This window comes from Rhinolophus sinicus, linkage group LG02 (genome assembly GCF_036562045.2).
Source record: "Rhinolophus sinicus isolate RSC01 linkage group LG02, ASM3656204v1, whole genome shotgun sequence".
NCBI classification, from domain to species: Eukaryota; Metazoa; Chordata; class Mammalia; order Chiroptera; family Rhinolophidae; genus Rhinolophus; species Rhinolophus sinicus.
This window is the reverse complement of record NC_133752.1, coordinates 115,035,382-115,057,242: the sequence shown is the minus strand read 5'-3', so window position 1 is coordinate 115,057,242 and position 21,861 is coordinate 115,035,382. Positions and strand designations below refer to the sequence as shown.

The 21,861-nt window shown below is 41.6% G+C and overlaps 1 protein-coding gene across 1 annotated transcript in view; it reads right to left on the bottom strand.

Annotated features, from left to right (window-relative positions):
• TMCC3 (transmembrane and coiled-coil domain family 3) overlaps window positions 1–11,742 on the bottom strand; it is a 250,045-nt gene extending 238,303 nt beyond the window's left edge. Inside the window, exon 1 of the mRNA XM_074325262.1 lies at window positions 11,598–11,742. Coding sequence (XP_074181363.1) covers window positions 11,598–11,606 — 9 coding nt within the window. The 5' untranslated portion in view covers window positions 11,607–11,742. The remainder of the gene's footprint in view (window positions 1–11,597) is intronic.
• Window positions 11,743–21,861: the final 10,119 nt, after the last annotated feature.

Sequence of the window (21,861 nt, the reverse complement as noted above, 5' to 3'; positions counted from 1 at the left end):
TCCTCTTTCCCAGTGTTTTCACCTAAACAATCTGTGAATGATACCTAGTTTATAACAAACCTAGTCCTTAGATTCCAAGGTAATAAAGAAGGTGCCCTTATAATGAACTCCACAGGCTCATTTTCCTGTTGAAAACTTGAATATGCTTTACCAAACCATGACACTAGTCAGAATTCCAACTCTTCTGGTTACTTAGTGGGATGTGCATGGATTTGACACTTCATTTCATGAGCCCCAATTTCCACCTGTCAAATGGGGTTAATATTTTAAATGATGGTTTTGACTCGGCAAATTTACTAAATATCATTGAATTATACACTTAGTACTGATCAATTTTATAGTATGGAAATCTTTCCTCAATAAAGTGGTTAAAAAGTTAATTTTTAAACTAGGAGTTAAGGGAGGAAGTCAAGGACAAAAACAAAACACCTATCGGTGAATGCAGATGGAAGACATGGTCATTGAGGACAGACCAGAAGAAGGTCAAAGTAATCAGACTGAGCATGAGAGAACAGACAGAACTTGAAAGGTATGTTTAGGGGTCATGTTCTTAAAACCATCTTCCTAGATTCTCCTGACACCACAACTCCTCTTTCCTGCCCCCCAAAGTTAATCATGCTCTTGCTAGGCTCTATTTGGGGTATGCTTTTGTTATTCCAATCATTACACTGCATGGTAACTATTTATTCAAAAGTCTACTCCTCACTAAACTCAGTTCCTGGAGCTCAGAAGCTGTGTATGTTGGCAGCCCTTGTCCCAAACTCGGCCCAAGAGCTCAAGAATGTTAGATGAATGAAAGAATGAATAAATATTGCTGCGGCAAAAAGGAAAACAAACAAAAAAAAGATGGTTTCGAAGAGTCAACGAAATGTATATGCAAATTGCTTAGCACAATGCCTTACACACAGCAAACATTAAGTGTATGGTGGTTCTTTTTATTACCAACAAAACATGCCAAGAACTAATCTACAGAAAGAAGTCTATTTTGAAGCAACACTAGCCTACAAAATAAAGATGTTCACATGCATAGAAGACCAAATTTCAGATGACCCCGTCCTAGTTCCAAGGCTTAAGGGCCGAGTTATTGGCTAGACTTCAAAAGGCCTCACAGAGCTGTCTACAACTTGTGATCAGACCCTCCAAGGTCACAGTTAGCAGCAGTCCCACTCTCACAACACACTGTACTTGCTGGCCTCGGCCTTACAGCTGGGCTTGCTGAGGATTCGTTCTTCAAGATTCTGGTCTGAATGAGAAGGGACAAAAGGCAACAGAGAGCAAAGGCGAGTGGAAACAAGAGGTAGTGCTCCTGACTACCTCCTCTCCCTCTCCCCAAAGGTAAAACGATGTCCAGCACCGCAGGGAACTCCTGGGCTGTTTGTTTATCCAGTACCAGACGAGGTTCCTTCAGTCATTCAATAGGTATTTACTGAGCCTCTACTATAGGCCTGCCGTTGTTCTGGGCAGTAGATACATCAATGAATTAAATGTTTAAACACACTCAAGAACAAGTGGGGTGATCCTGCCTGATGTCAAGACTTACTATAAATAAGTAGTAACTAAGATCTGAATACAGAGCCCGTAGACTCATCCACATATGAGAAACCTGATATATGACAAAGCTGTCGATTGGTGGGAAAGGATGGGCATTCAATAAGTTTTTCTGGAATAATTGATCATCTATATGGGGAAAAAACTGAATCCCTACCTTAATACACTACTTAATACACTAAATTTAATTGATATAGTGTTAAAGGCCAAATTGAAACTCTTATTAGAAAACATAGTATCTTTAGTCTACACACATGAAGGATTCCCTATGAAACAAAAAGCACAAACCACAAAGGAATGAATTGGTAACCTCAAATACATTTTTTAAAAGACACAAACTGGAAAAATATATTTGCATCTCAGTAAGGAAAAGACAATCCAAAACAAATGGGTAAAATATATGAACAGGTAATTCCTAGAAGAGGAAACTCAAAGGGCTGATGAATACATAAAAATATGATCAACCACACTACTAATCAGGGAACCGTAAGTTAAAACCATAATATTTCTAACCTGTCATATTTGCAAAAATAGTTTAAGTCTGACAGTACCAAGTGTTTGGTAAAAATACAGGCCATTCACGGCCCAGTGGCTCAGGCGGTTAGAGCTCCATGCTCCTAACTCCAAATGCTGCCGGTTCGATTCCCACATGGGCCAGTGGGCTCTCAACCACAATGTTACTGGTTCAACTCCTCGAGTCCCGCAAGGGATGGTGGGCAGCGCCCCCTGCAGCTACACAAGGGATGGTGGGCAGCGCCCCCTGCAACTAAGATTGAACACTGCACCTTGAGCTGAGCTGCCGCTGAGCTCCCGGATGGCTCCGTTGGTTGGAGCGCGTCCTCTCAACCACAAGGTTGCCGGTTTGACTCCCGCAAGGGATGGTGGGCTGCGCCCCCTGCAACTAGCAATGGCAACTGGACCTGGAGCTGAGCTGCGCGCTCCACAACTAAGACTGAAAGAACAACAACTTGAAGCTGAGCTGCACCCTCCACAACTAAGACTGAAAGGACAACAACTTGACTTGGAAAAAAGGCCTGGAAGTACACAATGTTCCCTAATAAAGTCCTGTGCTCCTTCCTCAATAAAATCTTAAAAAAAAAAAAAAAAAAGAATTAAGAAAAATAGCCATTCGTAGATTTCTAATAAATCTCTTTGGAGAAGAGTATGACAATATCTAGTAGAATTGACAGCTTCAGCCCCACGACTCCACCCCTAAGTGCCCTAGCACTCACAAACAAGCAGATACACAAAACCACAGCAGTACTGTTTTGAAACAGCAGTGGCAAAAGAGAAAGGATAATTTAATTATGTAGTATTCCAGCACATGAATATACTTAGCTCTAAAAATGCATGATAAGCCTCTGGTATCAAATAGCTGAATCTTAAATATGTAATGTTGAGCAAGAAAGCAAATTATACAATACATACATTCATACACACATGCATATGATATAAAGTTTAAATATATGCAAAATGATAGCATATATTGCTTAAAGATATATGCATATGTAATAAAAGTATTAAAGTGCAGTGATATGTTAAGTTCAGGACAGAGGCTACCTGTGGTTGGAAAGGAAAAGAACTAGGAGAACTCCATCCCTATTGACTTGGTTTTTTATCTTAGAGTCTTTAATTGAGGTGTAATTTACATGCAATGAAACAGCTCTTAAGTGTACAGTCCGCTGGGTTTGACCAATGTATACATCCATGTAAAGCACACCCATATCAAGAACATTTCCATCACCCCAGAAATTTCCCTTATGCCGTTTCTTAGTCAACACCCATCAGCACACACTGTTTTGATTTCTAGCATCATAGCTCAGTTTTTCCTGCTCTAGAATTTCATATAAATGGAATCACATAGTTTGCACTCTTTTAGTTTGAGAGTCATCCGTGTTTGTGCATATACAGCCGTCTATTCCTTTTTACGTCTGAGTGGTATTCTGTTTCATAAACATACTACAGTTTATCTTAATTTTTTTAACTTTTAAGTTGTGGTGGATACATGGATGTCAATGTATTATTCTTTATACCTTATCATATATTAAATATTTTCTTTTTGAAAAGTATAGGTCACCGAGAGCTTGAGATTCTCTAGGACATACACCTAATGGGGAAATGGCTGGGTTGCAGCTCATGCATATTGTCAACTCTTCCAGCTATGGCGATTCTGGTTTCTGACCAGAGACCCACTGAATCAGCAGCTCAGGAAGTTTTGCTCAGGATTCTGCATTTTTAACAAGCTCTCCAGGTAATTCTGAAGTACATCAGGTTTTGTGAGCCACTGTTTCTAAATACGTTTTCTATATGGTGTTCTATAACACCAACGGCTTCAATTACTATTCCTATATGCCAATAACTCGTAAGTTTATATCTTTAAATAAAACTGTCTCCTAAGCTACAGACCCTCCGTAATCATCTGCTCTGGATGTCGCTACTCAATGAGTCACAGGTGACTCAGACTCAATGTGTACAAAACAGAAGCCAGCTTCCCAAGTTCCACCCCTTGGTTTTCCCGTCCAGAGTTTCACATCTCCACCACACACCCCGGGAGTCTGTCATCCTTAACTCCTTTCCTCCCTGGCCTCCACATGGCATCAGTAACCAAGTCCTACTGGTTCTGCCGCTACACACCTCTTAAACAGAGCATGTCTCTCCATTCCCCTGACCATCTCCTCAGTCCAGGCCATCCGGATTACTGTCATAGCCTCCTAACAGTTTTCCTACCCCCGTCTTGTTCCTCCAGTCCATTCTCCACCTTGTGTCCAAAGGATCCTTTGGAAACAAATACTTGATTTTCAAAATCTGTTTAGAACCTCTCAATGGCTTTTCACTTCCCTTAGGACAATTCTCAACATGCCTTACAGAGCCTTTCATGATCTGACCTCTCCCTCCCTTCCCAACGTGAACTCCTGCCATTCATGACTCCTGCTTGCTATCCACACAGCTCCTCTGAGTGCATCTCGCTTCCTGAAACACGCCATTCCACGCTCCCCTTCTGCATATGTTCATTCCACCTGGAATGCAACCCTCCTCCTCCTTCCCTGGCTGCCCTTGCTCGCCCTCAAGGCTCAGCGAAACGTCACCTGGTCTGGAGGTCAGGAACTCCCACTACAAACCCCTAGCAACTTGTTCCTTTGTAACATCACAGCACAATTCATGAAACAGCTTAACCATCTCCTCAGGCTACAAGCTGGATGAGGAGCCCAGGCTATGAGCCTGCTAGCTCACAGTGGATCTCTAGCACATAGTAGGAGGTTCATTTTAAATATTTGATGAGCGTTACCACATCACATTTAGTCTACAAGCAAACGAAGCTTAGAAACAGCCTCAGTCACTGGTTTCCTTCAACTTGAAGATATGCACAATTCTAAATTCAGAAAGTTGTCTATTAACTGCAGTCTTTATGTTTTAGTCTCCTGACGCTTTGGCAAACATCGTCTGCCACCAGAGCAGCGGCCCATCAAAAGCCGCAAGAGGTGGCAAGACTGAGAACTAGCCAGCTTGATTTTCAAACCTTGAAAACAGCCCCACGTATTTTCCACAGTGTCATACCTCAGTTGCAAAGGAAGCACAATGCATGAAATCTTGTTAGGATTACAATGCTTGAGCTGGAAAGGCTTTTGGCATAAGGATTTTTTGTGTTGGGATTTATGTCTAAGGCACAGCTGGGTATATTCAGCTACTGCTAAGGACGAAGATTGCATGTGAGTTCCCCAGCAGTACACCTAGAGCAGAAGCTTTCAATTTTAAATCCCCAACCTTCCTTCCCATTTCTTTCTTTGTTCTTTTTCTTTTTTTTTAGCAAAAACATTAAGAGCACACACTGTGGTGCCAGAAGGCCTGGCTTCAAATCCCTGCTCCCTCATTTATTAGCTGTGGTGTGCTAGGCAAACTACTTCGCCATTCAGTGTGGAGCTTCCTCACTCGAACATGCCTAGTAGGAATGAAACAGCACTTATTTCATAGGTTTGCTGTGAGGATTCAATGAGCTAATTATATGTAAGGCATTTAGAGTAAGGGCTCAGGCAACGTTAGATGTATCGAGGGGCATAGGAATAGGTTTGGAGGAGAAGGGATGTGAAGTGAAACAGAACAGAAAGGACAGAAGCAAACAGAACAGAAGCAAAAGTAATCTACATAATAGTAACTGAGCACTTTGAAGAGATTATCATTCAGACCTCAGAAAACTCTTTCATGCAGGTGAACCAGCCCGAGCTCAGTAAACGGCTGCGTGGGATTTGAATACATGGAATCTGTCTCCAGACACCAAATCCTGAACCACTAAGAAATGATGTCTCCCACTTTCACATCTGCCCCTTAGGGAATGGAATTCCTGAACTCTTTAAAAAGGGAGAAAGTGAAGCAAAAAGACATAAGGAATGGAAAGGAAGCAAGAATAAACAGAATAAGGCCAGACTCATCTGTTTTCTCAATTTAAAACAGGTTTCCCTTTACTATCCATTCACGAATGTAACAGAGCCCACCAACTTCACAGACACTGTAATTCAGTAGGCCAGGTTGAAATCAAAATCACTGTTAAAGACTTCAACAGATGACAGATCCTTCCCAAGCTAATAAGATCCAAATGGAAATGTAAATGAGAGGCATGAAACGCGAGGGCAAGCAGAGGAGCAATGGATGGGAGTATCAGAAACACAGAAATCAAGCCTCTGTCTAGAGTGGCAAGACACGCCGAGGTGCGCTATAGCCAAAGGATTCACATTTCTTGTTGGGCCTGTAACATCGGAAGAATGCCTTCACATCTCTGAGCATCACTTTTTCATCTGCAAAATGGAAACAAGAACATCTGCCTCTCCACAGATAACATCTGCTTCTCCACCGATAAATCACTTTGATCCAGTAGTAGGAACAAACGGGGAGACAGGCACTCACATGGCCGGTGGGGGACAATCTGGCCATCTCTTTCTCTTTCTTTCTCTTTTCAATTTAACAAACTTACAGAGCACTTGCAATGTGCCAGGCACTATAACAGTCACTTTACAAATATTAACTTAGTTTCTGTGGTGGACTGCAGAATGTCGGCAATGATTTCCCTGACTGCACCCTTGTCCTGGGAGACTCCCCTCCCTCACAGACTCGGAGCTTGGCCGTGACACTTGCTTTGGTCAGTGGGACAACAGCAAATGTGACATAAGCAGAGATCTGAAAACTGCTTGTGCTTTGGGGTTTGCCATCTCTTGCTGCTCTTTGGAACCCTGGGGCCACCACGTGAAGAAATCTGAGCTACCTGACTGGAGCCTGAGAAATCACATGCCATCCCAAATGACGTCCCTAAAGACTAACTCACCTGTCAACTACCAGACAGGTGAGTGAGGCCATCCGAGAGCCTCCAGCTACAGACGGACCTGCCAGGTGATCGGAGAAGCAGGAGAGAACCAGTTCAGTTGGGCTGGCCTGGACCAAAAGAGCTTCCCAGCCTACCTACTGACTCATGAGCTCAGTAAAATAGTTATTGTTTTTAAGCCACTAAATTTTGGGGCGATTTGTTATGCAACACAAATGGAAGCACTGCACAGCAATCCTATTAGGTAGGTACTATTATTATTCCTATTCTAAAAATCAGGCAACAGAGAAGTAAAGAGAGGTTAAGCGACTTGCACAATTTTTAAACGGCAGAGTCAAGATGCAACTCCTGGCAATCCAGCTCCAAGTCTGTGCTCTATTCAGAGAGTTTATGTAATAATCCTCTGTACTATGCTATTTCACCTAACAAAACTGAAGATATTCCTATCACTTGACCCTGAAATCTACTGTAATTTGTCACATGATACACTTGCACATGTGTACAATCATGTCGATATAAGATTATTCACTGCAGCACTGCTGATAATAGCAAAAGACTAGACACAACCAATTCTAGTATATCCATATAAAGGTATTCCATATGCAGCCATCAAAAAAAACTGGGTAGATCTACAAATACTGATCTTATATACAATACAAGGGGAAAAGGCACAATGCACTTACATGCTACTTTCACATTTGTGTGTAAAACATTTACACTTACATACTACCATTTACATTTACATTTGTATGGAAAACACTATGAATATACAACTGCTTGTACATACATAATTTGTGGGAGGACACAACAAATGGCTTTAACATCAGTTACTTCTGGGGAAAGGGAACCAGCTGGCTGGGCAACAGAACAGGAAGAACAATTTTCACAGCAAACTTTTTCAAATTTTGAATTTTACATTGTGTAAATGTATCACCTATTAATTTTAACTTAAAAGGTTGTTATGAACATGAAGGGAGGCAACAGATGCCTGGCACAGAGAAAGCCATCAATAAATAATAGCAGCCTTTCTAATTATTTTTCTGCAACTGATTTCTAACTCTTTCTAATACAAACAATTTTTTTAAAGTAACCAATCCTCTGAAACTTCTGGCTCTGCGTAGGAAAGAGCTCATTTTGGATGCAAAGATAAAGAAGGGAACGTTAGCTGGCTGTGTGAAGAGGTGAAAGAAGAATCCAGCACGTGGCTTCTGTGGTTGTGAATGACATGGAGTTCAAAGTCGGGAAGAGCGGCGAGGCCCCATTTTAGCCTCTCCTCCGAGAAACCCCATTACTGGGCACCATCTGTACTCGTACTTGGTACATTCCCGATGCACCTTCTCTTTCATTCAGGAACACCAGATAGGAGAACGTACTTTCTATTCTAATAGTTACCTCTCTACAGTTACTGATCTACAACAGTGGAAAGCTGACACAGGCATCTGCCAAATTATCTGCTTCTCCAGAGCCAGAAATGACCTGGGCAGAAGTAGGCAGTTTGTGGGCACCAAAGCGTAACGCCAAGAGCAGGGCTTTGGAGTCAGGCAAACCCAGGCACAAATCTCAGCTCCAACATTTAGCTGAATGGCCTTGAGCAACGTACTCAAGCTTTCTGAGCTTGTTATCATACCTGTAAAATGCTGACAAGCCTTACTATTTCACAGGACTCTTGCTAATGATACATGTACCACCGTACCAGGTACACAGAGATGTTCACTAAATATCAGCTCTTCTCATTGGGGGCATTCCAACTGAGGCCTAACCATCTTTCTCCTTGCTCCGCTCCCCCCCCCCCCCCGGCTTCTTCCTCTCCAGCACAGACCAATTAACCATCATAGGTGTACATTAGGGCATTCCCACCTCTCCCTTCCTCCCACATCAGCAAGCTCAGTTGACTCTATCTCCAAAATCATCCCAACTCTCCACCTGTCTCCATCAGCCCTGCACATAAAGATGGTCTCCCTTGCTATTACCATAACCCATTCCACAATCCATTCTATACACACTAGCCAAAATGATCTTCAAAAAAATAAAAATAAATAAACCAGATCACATCATTCCATTCTTCTGCTTAAAATTCTCTAAATAACATCCCTCTGCATTTAGGTTAAAATCCAAATTTCTTACCATGGCCAACAAGGCCCTACAGAAGTCGGTCCCTACCTGTCTCTCCAAACTTGCTTCATTCCACCTCGCAGACTCCACTCTGCTTCAGAATATTTCTCATACAGGCCAAGCCTGTTCCTGCCTCAGAGCCTTTGCATTTGATGTTCCTCAGTCTGGAATACTCTTTTCCCAAACCTTCACATAGTTGTCTTCTTTACATCATGTAATTCACGGTTCAAATGTCAGCTCCTTAGAAATGTCTTCCCCGACCACGTAAACTAAAACGGCTTCATGCCATGAGTCACTCCCATTTCAGTATCCTGCTTTATTCTCTGCGTAGCACTCATCACTATTTAAAATTATTTGCATATTTGCTTACTTCTTTATTATCTGATTTCTCAACTAGGATGTAACCTTCAAAAGAACAGGCTTTTGGCTCTCATCTCCCCACTGCACTATTGCTTAAAACAGTGTCTACACATAGTAGGTGCTTTATACATATGGCTTGAGGTGGTGGGTGTTTTAAAATGCAAATTGTTGCGCTTTAGTCCCAGAGATTCTGATTTAATAGATCTGAGATAGCGCTCAGGAATCTGCATTTCTAGCAAGCATCCATCTCTTTTCATCCCAAAGCGGGTAGTACATAAATCACATTTTAACATACAGGCATACATCGTTTTATTGCACCTCACTTTATGGCACTTCGCAGGTGTTGCGTGTTTTACAAACTGAAGGCAAGATCCTCCCAGTAAAAAGATTACAACCTACTTTATTGTGATAACTCGCTTTATTATGGTGGTCTGCAACCAAATCCACAGTGTCTCTGAGGTATAGCTGTATTCTAGACCATCTCCATCTCCAAATCTTGATTCTCTTACACACCTTACTTAGGCCTACATATCCCATCCCAGTTGCTTTCCTTAATTACCTTGGTGACACTGAGGGCAAAAGGAGGTTACTGACCCCTGAATTTGGAGTGCAAACAAGTAACCCTGCCAGTTCCCATTTCTGCTGCTTCAACCAATGCTAGGCATTCAAACTATCTGGTCAGCCTGGCTGAAATCCTGTCCTCCCCAGAAACACCTGAGCAGATTTGGACTAAATCCAAAAGGAAAGCCAGGTAAATTTCCATGTCAGCTCCCTAACACTTTCCAGTGGCAGCTGGGCCAATTCCTACCTGTTGTACACCCACTCCCCCACCTCCATCCCCCACCCCCACACACAGCAGAAGATTTAATTCTGGCACGATCTGCAAAACCACAGGCCAGAGCTCCCTTTGAAGCAACCTAAGAGCTGAGAGGAAGAAATCTTTGAAAGGGCCACTCAGGTGACTAAAGCCATACCGCACATACATACATTAGTAGCAGGGCAAGCCCAAAGTCCAACCCAGAGAAATGCGCAGGCTCTGGCTTCTTCTCAGCCTTGTCTCTTTAGAAAACACCCAACAGCCTTTCCTTGACACCTGCACTGTCATCAGGGTTGGCCTTAGGAGGTCTGGGAAAGTGCATACTTGGACTTCCTGAAGTTCCCTCTACTCCCCTTCTACCCTGTCCTGCATTTGATTAAAGCAGCCTCCATCCCCAAGGTTTAAATCCAAACAGCACACTGGGATTGGTAACTTAACATAACATCACCAACATTTGTGTGTGGATTAGCTCTCCCCAGACAGGAAAGAACCAGGGGCGCAGGGCCCGTGTGCGTGCTCTCTGGCCTGGCAAGAAGCAGCACCAACCCCCCAGGCTGTGCCTTGACGTGGAATAAACCCTGCAGTTCAGCCTGCAAACTGGAGTTTTTCCACTAAGGGCGCTGGCTGGAGGGGACGGGTGCGCGCAGGACCTCACACCTGATTTGGGAAGCAGCGGCCGCCGAGGGCGCCCCCCAGCGCACGTGGCAGATCCTGTCTTATCCAGGACTCGGCGCGGTGTCCCTCCGCCCGCAGCGCCTGGCTCGCTCCGGCCCAGGTTGGAACTCTAGTTCACACTCCCTCGCTCCTTCCAAATACCAGAAACGAGAGTATTTATGGGACAAAGGGGTGAGAACCACCTCCCCGAAACACACACACACACACACACCCCTCCGCCTGTCACCCACCGAACTCGGACTGGGGCCCGCCCTCCCTGGGGTGTGCGCCCAGGGAGCACCCCCCCCCCCCGACGCCCGGCAGGAAAGTTCCTGAGTCCGGAGGCTCCCGAGGAGGGAGCGAGGCGCTGAGCAGCAGAGCGCAGCGGAGAAAGGGGCCCAGCCGGCACGAGCGGCGCCCGTGAAGGTGCTTCCCTAAAAGCTCGAGGTGGGGGGTGCTGGGAATGACCCCACTCCGCCCCGGGGAGGCGCAGGCGCGGGCAGGGAACCCCGACGTGTCCACGCCTCCGTAGGGAGCGCAGGGTCCGGAGCCCTCAGGCTGGGAGAGACCCCGCGGCACCGCTCGTTCCCCGCAGATCGTCAGGCGCCGCTCTCCCGCCCAGGCAGCGGCTGCAGCCCTGAGAGACTGCATCCCACCCCCAGCCCTTCCCGCCCGGCTCCCCTGCGAGGTTCTCCGTTCCGCTGCGGCGGCGGCCTGGAGCGGGAGGGACGCGCTCTCACGCTCGCCGGCACATTCGCCACCTGCCCCCTCGTGCCTCTGGGGTCACTGGTCACTCACCCTCCGCATGGTGCCGGGACCGTCCGGGCCGGGATGGGCGCGAGGAGAGACAGGGCGGGAAGAAGCGCAGGGCCGCCGGGGAGCGCCACGCTGCCCCCGCCCGCACACGCGTGCGCCGCGGCCGGCGGGCGGGCGGTGGCCTCCGCGGGGGCGGAGCGGGGGCGCGCGGGCAGCGGGGTCCCCGGGCCGGCTCCTGGCGAGCTGAACTCCAGGACCTTCTTCCCCGGTTGGGGCGTCCCCACCTCCCCAGGCCGCTTCACCCCTCTCCTCCCGACCTGGAGAGGAGCTGGTCTCCAGTGCCTGAGCTGGAAAAGGTTGGAGTTGAACGTTGGGGCCGACCTTGTGGGGAACCAAGTTTGAAGAGCAAGAGGAGATTGATGGAGAACTGAAGTGGGATTACTCACCACCTTAAAAGTACCTCTGTTCTCACGGTTGGGTGGGAGGATGCCCCACTGGTGTCCCATCCTACTGTTTAGGGTCTGCGATTGTCTCTTCAAAGTCTTAAGCATCCATAAACCTTTTCGCTGGGGAGGTGGTGAGAGTTAAGAGTGGGGAAACAGTAGAGCAACCTATCGCTTGGGGAAAGACAACCTCATGGAACAGAAGTGGTCTGGTTTTCTCCTGACCAAGCAGCTCAGCAGGGGAAGGAGTCTGTACCCCTGTACTGCCGAACCCACAGGTCTCCCTGGCAACCCCCTATGTGTAGAGCTTCCTCTTCACAACTGGCCTCCCCACCTCTATCCCAGCTTCTCCAAACAACAGGTAAAGTGCATCCCCAGAAACATTAGCTGAAGGGAGGGGACGTGTATTTCTCCTGACTGTGAAAACACTGTACAGCTCTGAGCCAGGAGAATAAGGGATCCAAACCCTCAAGAGAAGGGGTAGGCTGGAAGGATGTGTGACAGTCTCCCAGAAAGAAACCTGGCCTTTCTCTATTCGGCTTCTACTGCTGAACAAAGTAAATGAAATAGTACGGAATTCAAAGCAGCCTGAATTCTATGTAAGAAAAAAAGATACATCCCTTGTTTACCAAAGAATCCTTTGAAAAGCATACAAGGATGCTTGTGTTTTCAAAACCAGAGGTGACAAGTAAGCAGGCAGACAGCAGTGGCAATGCAAAGGCTTGTGCTGAGTAAACGCTTCTGAGGAATGTTTTGGCTTTTGCATTGCTTGGCTGCCAGTAATTCTGGCAGATCCTCTCTTATCGCCACTGTCAAAGAAATACTGTTCTAATTTTCTAACATTGATAGAGTGTCAGCAGCACTATGGAGACCAAATGTAAAACAGACTAAGTACCTTTATGATCTATTAAATAAGAACATTTTGTCTGAATTTCCCTTTGGTGACTACCAGCACAGATAGAAGGGGAAAGGGTGACATATATTAGGAGAAAAAGGAAGGAGAGAAATTAATGAAACCTGCTAACTCCTTTTTATTTTAACTTATGATCTGCATACAGTGGTTTTGTATTTTTTTTATTTTATTTTCTTGATATGAATCTCTTCAGATTGGTCTTTGATGTTTGCCTTTGGAGAAATAATTTTATTAAGTGTGCTTACTTATGCATCATGGGCTTTACCTGTTATCACTTTCAATCCACACAATCCTGTGAAGTGAGTACTATGATTCTGTAGTTTTTCAGAGAGAACTATGAAGGCTCAGAGAGGATAGGTAATTTGCTCAAGGTCACACAGCTTGTCAATGGCACAGCCAGGATCTGAACTCGGGCAGTCTGACTCCAGGGTCCACACACTTAACCCCATGCTTTACTGCCTTCCTGTGCTCTGTTTCATATACAAGGAACAGCAGTGGAAAGGTGTTATTAAAAACATGAACTGTTGTCATAGATCCAATTAGTAGCTTCCCATCTCTAAGTCTTAGCATCTTCATCTGTAAAATGAGAACTAGATCTAAGTAGATGTATTAAGAACCGGTCCAGAAGAAAAGGTCTTGCTTTAGAGTATTACCATGTGAATATTTTGTGCTCAGCATTGTGGGAAACCTTAGTAATTTCGTTGGTTTGTGCCATATCTTACCACACAGCCCCTTGTTTTACACTGCTTATGCTGTGTTCTACAACACTACCTCTCTCCCCTTCTAATTAACAGTCTTTGCTTTGTGAGTGCAATATCTAATCAAATTAAATTTTTTACTAAACTTGAATGAGATCCCTGGTGAGAAGGGTGCAGTTTCAGTTAAGTAATTATTAGGGTGATCTTCAGGCATTAGTTAGCCTGAATAATTTTTCAATCTCCCTTCAGAAACCAAGACAATTATTCAACTAACAAAAAAATGACAACACATCAGATGCTAATGGGACACAGTCATACTGCTCATCTATGGAAAGCCCCATGTTTGCAATGCTACCATTAACTAACTTAAAGAACCAACATAAAACTGAAACTAGATTGAATCAGATCTACCTTTTTTGGGGGGAAGGGTCTTTATTTCTTTCATAGTTTTAAAGGATCTTCAAAGAGTTTTAATAATGAGTCGTATCTCTATTTCATATCATCATACCTCCATTAGCCTTCTAACCTCATACGTGTAATTTGTTTCCTTGAAAATCTCCTAATATTTGAGAACGTGGTATTTTTTTCCTTTTTTTTTTGTTAATCATGTAACAACATCTCCACCAGTGACAAACAACAGTGATGTTCAGTCTCTTGATCTTCAGGCCAGATTTACAAGTCTCCATCTTAAATACAGCAGGAACTGTACCAGGATCAGGAAGTCAGCCTAACTTCTTTCATTAGTTATTAACGCAGATAGGCATTTGATATAAAACTGAGCAAAAACGAACCAGTTTACAATTTCACATAAATAGTAAAAGAGAAATGAATAATTTTGTCTACATTTTGTATATAAGAAATGTTACCAATTAGCATAACTTCTTACCAATCTATCATTCTCCATTTAGAAATGCATTAGTAATGACATACTGGTTTTCTTCATCATGTTCTTAAATTACAACCCTTCAGAAGGCCTCTGTTAAATGCCTACTGTGGGAACATACATTCTTGGTTAAATCAGTTTATATTTCCCTGAAACAGATCAAGAATAATATCAAGGAAACAAACAGTCTCAACTACATGTATTGAGCACTTTATATGTCCCAGGCACTGTGGCAAACCATTTTACATGTATCAATCTATTTCATCCTTATAAAACCCTACCAGATAGTTGTTATTATCCCCATGTGATAGATTAGGAAACTAAGATTTATCGATATTAAACACTTTCCAAAAGTTGCATGGCTAATAAGGGTACAGATCTAACCCAAATCTCTCTGACTCCGCTCTTGTCCAGAGCCTACGAGATTAATCAATGACAGGTGGGTGCTAAAGTATCACAGATTCTGCTCTTTCTGGAACTTCTTCAAAGCAGTGGAAATGTGAGCCAAGAATTTTATATCCAATAAAACTGACTTTCAAATATTTATACAAAAACAGAGAGGAGTTAACTAAAAAAGGGCTCTCAAAGAAGATGACTCATTGGCTTAAAAAAGGAATACAAGATTTGAATTAAAAGAATGAAGAATATTCTTGATGGAGGACAGCAGAATAACCAACATGGAGGTGGTGACAGTAAAAATGTACCTTCAGAAGCAACTCAAAATGGTCCTAACAAGATACTGAGTTGCTTTTCAGAGACAACAGACCAAAACCACAAGCCATGCATTGGAAGCATGCACAGAGGAGAAAACTTTGACCTCTGACTCCACCCAGAACTAAAGTCTTGTCCCCTCACAGGACCAAAGGACCAGGACATAACAGAACTTGAACACTGGAACCCTTTCCAAAGCCAAGGGCCTGTTATCCAGGAATATCTGGTCTTGACTTCGCTCCAACCATAAATGGCCAAGTTCCAAGGTCCTCCAACTAAAACTTGCCCCACCAGCACTTCTTTCTGCATTCCTATTTCCCCTCACCAGGAGACAGATTTGAGCAGTACCTCCTGTCTCCTGTGAGCTGACTCAGAATTAAGAAAATTGATCTTTCATTTCTCAAAAGTCAATGTCGTAGTATTGGCTTCTACGTGTGTTGGGCAACAAACCCTTTGTTTGGTTACAAAAAGACCAGAGCTCCTAGGAATCCTGGAACACAGGGCTGGGGACATAAACCTGGTGGACAGTTAATGAGGGACTGGGATACTCATCAGGGTACCTTATACACATTCCCTCTAATTTCTTTTATCGCATTATCACAGTCACTCAGAAATATTCATTTATTTTGCTATAGAAGAGCTGCATGATTGTTATGCTATTTCTTATCCTCTTGTCCTTGTCAAGGCCTATTTGACTTATCTGAGCAACAATCTCAGATTGGGCACTCCACTGATTCATTCATTCATTCATTCAATCATTCATTTATTGTGGGTAGCCTGAAGATGCAGGGGTGGAGTTGGGAAGAGCTTACCTGTAGCCTTTGTCAGAGGAATTTGATTCTGCTCTCTGCTCTGAGGTGCTGTGCCAGGATTCACTCCCTAACAGGTATTTAAAAAGACAAAATTCACCCACATTTCCACCACTAATAGTATTCACATATTTCCATATTCCTTCCTATTCTTTGTCCAAATGCACATGATTGTATGACTGTCTCTCCTGCTAGACTCTGAGGTCCTTTAAAGAATGAGATTGTCTTAATAATTCTTACATCTCTAAGGCCTATCACAAAATAGATGCTCAAAACATGTTTAATAAATGAGTGAATGATATTCAAAATTGTAGTCTGTTATTTTCCTTCAACAAATGGTTTTCTAGATTTTTAAATGGCTTTAATAATTATCTTTATTGGCTGCTTAATGTACATTTCTCATAGATCTATTATCATTCAACCATCCCCTCATGTTGACATTTGAGTTGTTCCTGTTTCAAAATTTCTTGTGAGTTAGTAAGTAGGGACAAGACTTAATGTAAAGATAGATTTGGAGAAGGATAATATAAATGTCAATCAAATGGTCCAGAGGTAGGGAGACCACTTTGGAGGCTGACCTCAGTCACACAAAATGGAGCTGATGAGGTGACCAAGGCCAGGACTAGAATGGTGATTGTGGAAATGGAAAGAGAGCAACAGTTTCTATGTCCATTACTAAAGCTGAAAAGTTGTAATCATGGCTATGACCCATTTGGAGCTAAATGTATGACAGACAGTGGGGGCATTGTCCTTATGAAGAGTATCATTTTAGCACCACGGACAGCTCCTAGGATGTCAGGTAGGGGCTCTAGGTGGTATGGGACCACTGTTGCTGTCAGTGATGGCTCCTTAAATAAATAAATAAATAAATAAATAAATAAATAAATAAATAAATAAATAGTAAATAATTTATTTCGTTGAGCACATACTCAACGAAAGCGTTACATGCATTAATGTATTTAATTCTCATAAGGAAACAGGCACAGAAAGGTTACATAACGTCCCTCAAAGTCACACAAATGCAAGTGGCAGAGCAAATTTCCCCAGGTAGTCTAGCTTCAAAATCCATTATACTATATTGTAAATGACAATTACAATTAAGTAGGATAAATTCTATGACAGAAAAGCACAAAAGTATCTGAAGTACACAACGGAGGGCAAGGAAGGGAGGAGTATCCTGGGAAAGCTTCCCAGAAAAGCACACTGGAAGTAACTTTTAGAGGATGAATGGGATTTAACTAGAGCAGATGGCCAACAGGCTACCAGAAGTCCTATGTTGTGAAGGCTTCCAAGGCAGATCCAGGCTCAGCAAAAAAAAATGCCTCCTGTGATCAATTAGTAAATGAGGTAGAGAACGGTGGGAAACCTGCGACTAGGGAGGTAGGTGGGCCAAATAATGAAGGATCTTGGATGTAAGTTAAGAAGTTTAGACATCTTCCCTAAAAGTTATAATAAATTGCCAGAGTTTTAAGCACGATGTGGCAGGATAAAATTTGCATTTAGAAAAAGCTTTCCAAAATTTGAGGGTGAAGATATAGAGTAAAAGATGATCACAGCTTATCCTTTTCCTAATACCTAATGTCATGCACAAAAACAAGCTCAGAGACAGGGCTACAGACTCATCCCAGATAAGGCTGGAAGGGGAGCAAGGAGACTTCATCCACACTATACAACAGTTGTAAAAATATTTGGTTGGAGCTGCTCCTACTAAACAAGAGTGAGATGAAAAGAAATTTCATGGTGACCATGTAAATGTGGTACAGTCAAAAAAAAAAAAAAAAAAAAAAAGGAGGATGGATGGGACGGAGATACTGGGTGAACTATGAAGAAACTAAGCCGGAAGAAAGCATAATGCCAAGATACAGGAGATTTCCCAGGGAATGCCTTGTACTAAAAAGACCTTCATACGAATAGGAACCTAAGAAAAGACCTCAAAATTGAGATGATAAAAGTGACAGAGGAAGAGTAAAAAGGATATTTCAGAGTTAGGAAATGAATCAAGAACTGAAACACTATTATATATCTAATTCATAAATTAGAAATGCCAAATTACAGGAAAGACATGATTGAAAATTGAATTAATGGCATGGATAAAAGGCTTGAGATAATTATGACAAATACGAAGGGAAAATGCAGACAGAGTAAAGCAATTAGCAAGAAGATAATAAGAGAGCCAGGAGAAAATCAAACATAAGGATAACTGGTGTCCCTAATTGGTGTAGAGGGTCCAGTAAATACAATGAAATATGCATTCAGATACACAATACAGGAACGTTTTATCCAAAAATGAGGGAAGAACTGAACCTGCAGAGGGAAATTTCTACTGTATGCCAGGAAAAAAAAACTACTTTGAACAAACATCAAGACATAGGCTGGTTAAGTTACTAATTTTCAAGGAAAAATAATTAGACGTCTGAGCAGAAAAGGCAAATCATTCATGGAGTTGGAAGTGGGTAGGAGTGGAATCACACTGGATATAAACATTTGTAAACAATCTCAATGCCAGAAGACAATGAAGCGATGTCAACAGTTTGGAGAGAAAAAAGAATGACCTAGGAATATTACCCCACCATAGGTAGATGTCTCAAACATGAAAGAACTCAACAGAGTAAAACACTCATGAGTCCTTCTTGGAAAAAAAAAGAAATCCAACTAATCAGGACCAGGAGATAAATTAAAAAAAAATTTCAGGAACAGAAAACATTAAGGTAAAAGAAAAAAGTGATGATAGGCAGGTAAACTATTTAAATACAGAACTAAATCAAACAACTGATTGAATTCTAGCTGTGAAACAAAATGCAAATGTTATAAATCCTGACAAAGTAAAAATAATAGATTTTAAAAATCAGAAGGTAAGAGAAGGAGACAGGGAGGAAGTAGAAAGCTAATTGCCTCATCTTTCACCAGCAGGGAACCAACTGTGATCATCTAAAATTGAAACAAATCAAGAGACATATTATAACTTCAACTGTATAATGATTTCCTTTTTTTTCTTTACATCAAGAATGTCTTGTAAAACACTTCTTGGTGATGCAGCTACAGAAGGCAGTGTGGAGGTTCCTCAAAAATTACAAATAGAATTATCATATGACCCATCAATCCCTCTCTTGGGGATCTACCCCAAAAATCTGAAAACATTTATCCATAAAGACACATGTGCTCCAATGTTCATTGCACCTTTATTTACATTGGCCAAGACATGGAAACAACCAAAGTGTCCTTCGATAGATGAATGGATAAAGAAGTTGTGGTATATATACACAATGGAATACTATTCGGCAGTAAGAAAAGATGAAATAGGACCATTTGTGACAATATGGATAGATCTTGAGATTATTATGCTAAGTGAAATAAGCCAGAAAAAGTCAAGAACCATATGATTTCACTGATATGTGAGATATTAAACTGAAAGCAACAAAGGAACAAGACAAAATAACAAAGAAACAAAAACTCATAGACATAGACAATAGTCTAGTGGTTACCAGAGGGTAAGGGAGGAAAACGGTGGTAGATGAGGGTAAACGGGATCAAATATATGGTGATGGAAGGAAAACTGACTCTGGGGGGTGAACACACAATGTGATACATAAATGATGTATTACAGAATTGTACACTTGAAACCTATGTTACTTTACTAACCTTTGTCACCCCAATAAACTTTAATTAAAAAAAAACAAACCCAAAAAACAAAAAGCACTTTTCTCATGGTGGAAAAACAGTTATCTGAAGCTGAATTATTTCAGTTTACTTTTAGTTTTTTCTTTTATAAAACTAAAACAAATTCAATACTTTAATTAAAATAACTGGTAAATAATCATAAAATTCTCTTTCATCTTCTACATTTATATATAAATAGAGACTTTTTGTTTATTTTTCAATTATAGTTGACACAATATTATACGAGTTTCAGGTATAGAGAGACTTCTTGAATTATGTTAATACTCATTCTTTTTGAGTGATAAGATTTTTTCCGTGGTTTTATTGCAATATAATTGACATAACATTGTATTCATTTAAGGTGTACAACATATTTATTTGATGTATGTAAATATTACTAAATGGTTATCACCATAGGTTTAGTTAACATCCATCACCTCACATAGTTACACTGGGGTGGTTTCCTTCTTTCTTGAGTAGTAAGATTTTGAAGAATGTGCTGCTTTTCTTCTTTGTAATTTTCTGTATTGCCTGAAATTTTTGGTAAGGAACAGATACTTTTATTTAAAAGCAATTGTTTTTTTAATCATAAATAAATATGGCTGTTCTCTATGATTTGACATGGAAAGAGGTCCACGATAGATTGCTGAGTGAAAAGGCTGGTTTCAAAATTGCACCTGCAGTATGATTTCATTTAGGTAAAACCTACATATTGCACATACTTACATATGCATTAAAAAGTGCAAAAACAAACATCAAAATGTTAACAGTATTTATCTCTGAAGTTGGAGTAGAGAATTAAGTGGAGGACTTATACTACCTCAGTATCATTTTTAAAAACTTTTTATTTGAAAATAAAACAGATACGAACACAAACAAAAAACAAACGTGTTTTTTCAAGTTACTAAGGTGAACACCCTTGCAACCACCCCCCAAGTCAACAAATACAACCTTGCCAGATAACCCAGAAGCCCCTATTGTGCCCCATCCCCATTCTTCCCCATAGAAGTAAATATTATCCTAACTTTTAAGTACTAATTTCCTTACTTTTTTATAGTTTACCACTCAAGTATGCATGCCTTTCTAGATGTCACATCCATTTTTTTAAAGTTTGGTATGTTAAGTCTCTTTTAATCCACAGGGTCCCCTCGCTTCTCCCCCCTCCTTCCTTTTCCTGTATCTACCTGTTGAAGAGCCCTGGGGGCATCTGTCTTGTTGAGTTTTCCACAGTCTGGATTTTGCTGTTTGTGCATACGTTACGGTGCACTGCAGTTTGTTCCTCTGTCCTCTGCATTCCCTACAAAATAGCAGCTGCTCCAGATTCTCTCTGGCAAGACCACAGGTGGCATTGCATCTTTATTAAGATGCGTATCATGTCTGGTTGTCTCTCTTTTGGTGATGTTAGGTGCTGTTGATTAATACCTCAATCCTTTGACTCTTTAAGGATTGCAAAATAAAATTTTCTATATACTTCAATAAAAAATAATAACAATTAAAAAAGATTTCTAATTTTACACTTCTTTTTTATTTACTAACTGAAATGCTTTTACAAAGAGATAATTCTCCCATTGGTTACCCAGTGTTACAGTTTCTGCAGAAAAGGCAAGATAAATGTTTGATTGTATTTCTTTATTTACCAGTTTTCAAGATAATGAATTGGTTCCCTAATATCCTCTGAAAGTAATCCATTATATTTTTAAATATTTGCATGAATTTAAACATATTTGATGGATTTTAATCAACTACAATAATTATGCTTTCTGCAAGCTCAAATGGTCTCATCTTCGGCCAGTGAGAACCTCTTCAATTCAGCTCCTGAGGTTTTCCTGCCATGTTCCTAGAAATATTGGATACTTTCTTTGCTATCAGGTGTGACAAGCTCATCTTGTATATTTTCTGTCCTAGATAGGAATCAGCTATTTTTCGGAGAATCATCCATTTTTTCAAGAACACTTCATTTCGTTTAGTGGGAAATGGTATTTCAAGACCACAATATTAGTAGTCAGGGTGCTTCATGTTGCTGCTTTGGTCACAAAATTTAGGTCTTTTCAGGGGACAGAGCTCAGACTACAAGACACACACACACACACACACACACACACACACACATTCTATAGACTATAGGATATATATATAGAGAGAGGATATATCTATATTATATAGAGTTTTGCATGATATATAGATATACTAAT